Source organism: Lissotriton vulgaris, chromosome 8 (assembly GCF_964263255.1).
Source record: "Lissotriton vulgaris chromosome 8, aLisVul1.2, whole genome shotgun sequence".
Taxonomy (NCBI): Eukaryota; Metazoa; Chordata; class Amphibia; order Caudata; family Salamandridae; genus Lissotriton; species Lissotriton vulgaris.
Genome location: NC_141696.1, coordinates 1,350,990,916 through 1,350,998,645, shown reverse-complemented (window position 1 = coordinate 1,350,998,645; position 7,730 = coordinate 1,350,990,916). Strand labels below are relative to the sequence as shown.

General features: G+C 42.3%; 1 protein-coding gene across 1 annotated transcript in view; it reads right to left on the bottom strand.

The window, feature by feature from the left end:
* Positions 1 to 2,698: 2,698 nt before the first annotated feature.
* The window catches only part of CCDC82 (coiled-coil domain containing 82), a 149,692-nt gene continuing 144,660 nt past the window's right edge, over positions 2,699 to 7,730 (bottom strand). The window contains exon 9 of the mRNA XM_086935291.1: positions 2,699 to 5,089. Within this exon, the coding sequence (XP_086791417.1) occupies positions 5,027 to 5,089 (63 nt within the window). The 3' untranslated portion in view covers positions 2,699 to 5,026. The remainder of the gene's footprint in view (positions 5,090 to 7,730) is intronic.

The following is a 7,730-nucleotide window of genomic DNA, read 5'->3' as shown; positions in this document are numbered from 1 at the left end:
CTGCGTTCTGTACTGGGTGCACTTCTCGCAACGGATTTTGTCCGTCCATGTAATACATTTTTCTTCCCATGACATGCGCTGCGTCGGTCTGTGGACATAGAAAGGCGCTATATCTGTGTCGGTGTTCTAGAATTACTTTAATTAGATCAGTACCTAGACCTCTCCATTTATTCATGAGTAGTTCTATTAATATATCAGGCAAGGGGCCTGGATCAGAGTGTTGGCTTCTATACAATAAGAGCAGATGTTGTATCATGTATGTACCAGCTAAACGCTGTTCACTCGGTGTCAGGTTCAGAAACGTATGTGCTAACGCATCATCACCATATTTCTCAGAATTGTCAGCCCATTGCACGGCCGACCTGGCTAATTCTTGTTCATCCATAGAATCGAGTACATGGTACCCCATTCGTTCTCGAAGTCTGTTATCAGTAGCTTGGAATAAGTGTTCAGGAGTTCTTGGATTGCACATGGCTTCTTGGAATATTCTTTTACTTTCTGGACGCACTGGGCGCATTGAATTATTGAAGGGTCTTCCCTTACCTACATATGCTATTGTTTCTCTAACTGGTAATTGTGTCTGCTCTGGGGTCTGGTCTGGCTCGTCCTCCTCTTCTGAGGATTCAACTTTGTCTGAATCTATTTCCGGTGGTGGCTGTCTTTTCTCATGCATCTTTATTATTGCACTTCTTATTCTTCGGTACATATTTTCTACACAGGCCTCTTTATCGTGATTCCCGTCTGCGATATTCTGGCCCCACCGGTGGAGTGCTTTCACGTCGTCCGGGTTCATACCCGGCCTATCCACTTCCCTTATGAAACAGTTTATAAGAAACCGTAATATCTTGGCTTTCGTATCCACTTTCTGATAGGCCATGGCCTCCTTAATACTTTCAGGCCCTACTCCTGTCTGTACGAACTGATATATTCGATCTAGATGATCTACCATTCCAGGTAGTGTTAATAAGAAATTCGTAACTCGCCGCAGACGTACTGATGCGAGCAACATTCTTTCGTCATTCTTTTTACCAGGCACTGGATCATATCTACAGTCTGCAAGACGATCTCCATGTAGTGTAATATCGCCTGTTCTAGGTGTACGTTGTTGTGCTAGGTCTCTATAGGTCAGCCGATGGGCCGATGGCGGGGTCTGGTAACCTGTCGCTCCTCCGGACGCGCCTCCTGAGGCGCCAGCTCCGAAGGGGTTCGTTGAGTGAAAAGCGGAGGGAGCAGGCCCAGGAATAGGTGGAAGGACAGCTGGAAGACCAGGAGGAACAGGAGGAGGAGTGGCTTGTCGGGGAGGAAGGAGCTGACCGTCTTGGTCGGCAGGTGGAGGTGTACGTGGCGGTGCGGTATTTGCGTATGCGGGAGCCACATCATCTAGATAGGACGCAAGAAAAATGTCCTTTGCTGTTTTCTGGTGTATTTTAGTCGGGAGCAGTGGGGGTGGTAGTTCTTTTGGTACCTCCGGGGTGGCTTTAGGCAAACCCTCAGTCAAGAGGGGGTACATGCCGTTCATGAGTGTGTTTCGCTGCCTGTCTACCTGTTCTAATTTTACTCGGGTACCTTCCTCAACTAATACGTTTTCCTGGGCTTTCTCTGGATCCTCCCTCCTTTTCTCTTCTTTTCTAAGTGCTTTTTCTGTACGCCTATGTGATTCTTTACGCCATAATTCAATGGCATCCTTCTGTGACTGTCGGGCTTTCTTTTTCCACAATGCTTCCTCTACCCTCATGATGCAATCTGCATCCCATGTCCCAGTAGCAGGCCACCTTTGATTCTCGGATAATTCTTTAGTGTAATCCACCCATAAGTCGAGGAATAAAACGGCATCTAGGCCATGTTTGTGGTACATAAAGTACCCTGGGGTGTCCCTAGGTGGAATGGGAACAGCTTCTTCCAATACCCCTTTTCTAGTTTTTATCTGTCTTAATTTGGAGAACAAAGGCATCTTGAAAACTGGCTACTTGGTTCTTACTCAGATATGAACACACTGAACACAATAATCACAATAATTACGATCGAACAATCACTCATACCACGACATCTTAAGACACATTAAAACATTTTAACATGAATGATGACAATTAAAAGGTAACTTGCTAACTGCATAATACTAGATACACTGCTCAACAGTGCAGACTGGATATACTGCTAAACAGTACAGATACACTGTCTAAAACAGTGCAGACCAGGTCTGTGTACCCACACCTGTCTTGACCGGCACAAACTAATGCGCACGTCTATATGCGTCCCCAGCAACGGTACTCACCGGGAAGCACGAAAACGGAAGGCCTCGGAAACCCTGGACTGGATTCGGACTGGATTCGGACTCGACTCGTGACGCTGATACTTCGGAACGTCGGAACCTGGTGGGCCTCCGTATACCTCGGATCTTGCTCTCTCAGCTAGGCTCTGGTCGGGATCCTCCGCACTTCTCACCGCCTCGTCTGGGTGTCGATCGCAGCCTCAGTCACCTCCGTTGGCCTGAGGGAGATACAGGAAATCCTGCGGGTACGCGTAGTTGTCCGTCCGGCTGTGGCAGGGGGCCAGGCCTGCAACGCACCACCGGCGCGTGAGATGGGGGAGGGGTCCCTATTCGGGCGCCAAATTGTCGTAAATAATTAATTTACCGGTGCTTAATTTCTATAATCAATAAGAATAACTCATAATAAAATAAGAGGCAAAATCCGTGATATTTGAGGTTTCTCAAAAGGGTTTTATTCCTATAAAAGGAATTGGGTGATTAGTATATTGGCTCGAGCCAAGGTGGCATACCATTCCGTCACCACATAGGTTCGGGAAGGGACAGACTGACAGAGTCAATGGTAATATGCGGATATGCAAGTATGCGACAATACATAATTGACAGGCATTCATATATATAGTCAATGCATTACAGTAAAGGCATATGCAGGAGGCGTAACAGCTGAGAAGAGAGATAAGAATACATATACGTAATACAAGAGGCGTTACAATAGGCGTGCATGAAGGCGTGGACAAGAACGTCATTGTACATGATGTCACAAATGGGTGGATCCATAAATGAATCCAGCAGTGTCAGCAGAATTACATGGCAGAGATGCGCGCGCAGCGGGGTGACGTGTAATGTACGTGTAACTTGAGGGGTGAAGGGGGACTTGACATTTAGTCCTACAAGTGTAGACGGATGTCTGGATGTCAGATCAACCTAATCCCCAAGTCGAATCTAATATCTCATGTTTAAGGAACTGCATTATCTGGAGGGAAAAGGTCTCTCGGACAAGTGGTTATTTCTATACTGGTTATGAGTGCGTGTATGAGCGTCTGCGTGTCTACATGAGACGCGAGGGGTGTGAGGGAGGGCATGGGCCTACCATGGAAACAGGGCCATGAATTACTTGCATAGAGACAGTGAGGCCTACCCTCTGCCCTGCAGCTGGAAGGATGTTGACGTGAATCTACCAGACAGGAATGTATTTTCGAGGAGTGGAGCAGATAATTCGAAGGTTGAAGGCAGTCTTGGCAGGCAACGGGTTGAGCCGAGCACCGTTAGCCGTGCCAAAAAGTAAGGCAAGGGTCACTGGCACAGAGGCAGCCTGGGCTGAGGTTTTCGAAGTCAGAAGGCAGGAAAGAGGCTCGATGGCAGAATTCAGGCCTACTTCGCCAGAGCTGAAAAACGTGTAAGGTATACCACAAAAAGACGTTGGCATAGCATATTTAGGAACTGAATATCCAATCCGTTCATGGCGGATCGAAAAGAGAACATGTTAACGTTGGACGCAAATGTATTTGCGTCTTCATAACTAGCACAGGAGGGAAGTTACATGCACTTCAAGCTCGTACATGGAGTCGGTGGGGTCTAAGATAGGGGACACAATCGATCATATAATTTATATTACCTCATAGTCACTAACGCTTTAGAAGGAGCCTCTTGTTATAAGGGAACCACTGTTGCTTGCTGTGTGAGAAGCATGTGGAAGGTATGCCATTGAATAATCTGTAGAAAGTGACTTTTTTGTCACTATTATGTTAGTTTGATTCCATTTATTGTCACTGTTCAATAAAATGAAAAGGCTCTTTCAATACTTGTTTGCTACTGCCCAACAATCCTTCATTTAAATATTTGCCAGTTTCGGACTGATTTATAGCAGATATCTCAATCTACTCCTGATCGTCTGAATGGAAATGTTTACAGCGCCTGAGCATATTTGGGCTATAGGAAATACATTATATTTATGCTTTATTTGTTTAGTTTTACTGTCCCATGAACTGAGTAAATGTCAAAAGCACATTTTCTCATTTCTTTATTTGTCCAGTGAGAAAGAATTACTCATTGTGGATAAATCCATTCCCTTGTAGACTGATCTTTCCATTCTTGTATGTCTTCAACTTTAGTTACAATAAATATTTGACCTTTTTCAGTAACTAAGGTTTCAATTTGTATTTGCCCATATATGTATGTTTGTGGCCGTTCAAAAACTTGCAAGGCAAACCATGACTTTATCATCCTAATTCCCACTTGTGAGAGGAACTTTCTGAATTCCACGCATGCATAAAAGAAAGATATTTATGTGCATAAACAAATGTTTACAGATAAAAAGACCTTTTTTGAAAGAGAGTCTTAACATGCAGGAAAATATGGGTAACTCTGTGGAATCTCTTGGACAGACGTATGCATTTATACTAAGTCAAATTAAGGATTCCAATGATTTTACTATGTGCAACCAAAAAATGCAATTATAGACAGACATACTGTGTTTATTTCATTTATGCAAATACAATCCATGTCTTTCCTGTAGGTGCCTTATTCCAACCTTTTAAGGTCTGACGAAAAAATTCATTTTTGAGTATAAAAAATAAATAAAATACATTTTAAAAGAGCAGAACAAAAGAAGCATGTTAAAAATAAACAATACATTAGTATCATCTTTTCATACAAAATACATGTTTAAATAGCTGCTTTGTAAGCAATCTCTTAAAGTAATAGGAATAATAGTTGATCACGCTGATAATGCCGTCTGAAAGGAAGTCTGGCAAAAAGCACTCAAATCATCTCTTCTTGGAAGAAATCTGCCTCATTTAGATATTTTTCAAGGTGATCATATTCCTGTATGACAGACAAAAACATGTAAAAATAAACCACGTGTTAATATAGAATATACACCAACAATTTTCATGTTTCACAAAATAGCCCCTTTAGTATTTACTGCAGTTTGTGTTGAAGAACTCCTCTCATCGACTTAGGCTTGCAGCACAACTGCCTCCGCCTTCTCCTATCTTTTATGTGTGGAGATCAACACACATGTAGCTATACGTTTGAGTAGAAAATGTGGGAAGATGGGAGTTGCTGGAAAATGGAGAATTATTGTTACTAAATTGGAGAGGCTGAGGAGTAAGAAGGGGTTTATGGAGGGTTTAGAAGGGGTTTAAGAAGGGGCACTGCACTTTTACAGTTACTGCAGCCAAAAAGGACCCCAAAAATGATAAATGCTGTCCAGCTCAGAGCTGGAGCAAGTCCAGCACCACACATGGCCCACCCCTGGTACTGCAACACACCTCCCATAAAAATAATGGAGAAAGGGGCTTTCAATAAAAGGTAATAGGAACTAATGTTACATTAAATTAATTAATTTTAACTTCCTATAAATACATTACATTTAATGTTAGAGAAATTACATGTATCAAAAATATAAATATTAGTGTGTTATAAAATATATGTTAAAACCCTTTCTTAAATGTAAAAATGAATGTTACATAAAAATAAAAAAACAAACGTAACTACATTCTGTACATAACGTTTAGTAATTTTCACTATATAATGTATACATATAAATTGCATACTTTAGGTGGTATAATCAGGGTTTCTAGCGAGCAGTAATAAACTACACCATTTGCCCATATTTGGAGAATTTGCAAGATGAATACATAAACTTACATCTTAATTGTAACCTGTTTGCCCAAAACCTTTGCCCTACCCACCAAGTGTGTGAGGCAAGGCAGACCAAAGCCTTTCTTCTGCTGAATATCAGACTTAGGATTGCCTCTGAGGCCATTAGAATGATAGACCACTGCAGAACCAGGGTAGTGCTCCCAGGGCCAGCTTTAGCACCAGTGCTCCCCGGTGCAACAGTCTTTTCTGGCACTCCCCATAACCTCCTCCTCGGATTCACTCACTACCATCTGCAAAAAGTGCCCCTAATTTGTTTTAAAGCGCTGGTAAAGGCTGGCTTTGTTAATCCACTCAGCTATCCACACAAAATACAGATCTGTTCTTTGCAGCCGGCATATTAACCCTCTGCGCTACTTTATGATGAGACAAAACAGTCACTAGACAAAACTCTGATCCCTCTTTAGCTGGAACATTAATAGCAAGAGTTATCTTGACATTTATTTGCTGCCTGAAAGCTGGATGCACAAGGAACTCTGCAGCAGGTGCTTTTAAAGTATAAGTTATTGCTAAACACAGCGGGCCCCTAGAGGTCAGTGGCGTCCCCCCCGGTCAGCACCCAGTGCGGCCGCACTGCCCTAAAGCCGGCCCAGAATGCTCCTTCTCTCCCCTCACTACAGCATTGCCCTGCGAAATGAAGGAGAGCTGCTGTAACGCAGGCTGTTTGATAAGGACGTGGGGAAACCCAATGTACCCTTGGGGGCTTGGGCTGAAATCACGGTATAGGTAAAGATGCCTGCAAGGGATTTTATTTGGACAATACAATTCTTTCCAATAATTCTACAGATTCAAAACTAGATACTTTAGTTATCTATGTCTCAACCATCAAGTTGGGCAATTATTGCACAAACGAATAAATCAGAAACGGAGAACAAACAACGGGATATCTTTTGAAAAAATATATTTTCTTTTTATGAAAAATTTATAGGGTACATTCAACACTAGGGTTGTTAGCAAATGCAAACCGGGAAAGGAAAAATATAACTATAACTAAACGTGTTTATTAACGTTTTATTTTTCCTTTCCTGCCGTTTGAGCCAGTTGGTTGGGGGAAGCGACGCTCCTCCACCATAGCGGAGGAGCACCACTGGTGTTCTCAAAATAAATCTTCCATGCATCACCCTAGTTTGTTTGTGATGGGAGCAGAAGGAGTTAGATGTGATGACTGGGGGTGGGGTTATGTTAATATGAATGATTAGTGCTGAGAATAGAGAGGGTGGAGGAAGATTAGATAAAATTGATTGAAAGTAAGTGAACTTCTAGCTTCTGAGAAATATGGATTATGAACGAAGAGACCAGACTTGTGCACGGCACACTACTATATACAAAAAATATGCAGTTTTGCATAGTATTTGAATAAAGAATTTTGGATAGTAACTGAATTTCGAAGGGTAGGACATCCACGGTGAAGTAGTGATCAGATGCTAATAAACCAAGGTAAATTTGCTCCATGCAATGCTTGATGCAATAGACTGCCAGGATGCGTGCCCCATTGTATGCAATCTAAAATAGGTAAGAAAATCTGTTTATAGACGGACAGGCGGAGAAAAAGATCTGATCAGAGGAGAGATTTTTATAATATTTTCGAATATAATATTTGGCAAATTGGCCATCAGGTCCATTTATGAATGTAGAAGTCCTTTACTCGTATTCTATCCCGTTTCTTAGAAGATTGTGCATCAGGATGTCTGTGATGAGCAGCTTGGGAATGACCAGCTGTTAACCAATCTTCTAAATTACAGATCGTGGTCAGTGGCTCTAATTTTTGCTAGGAGGGAGTTTAATAGCATGTATGGAAGAA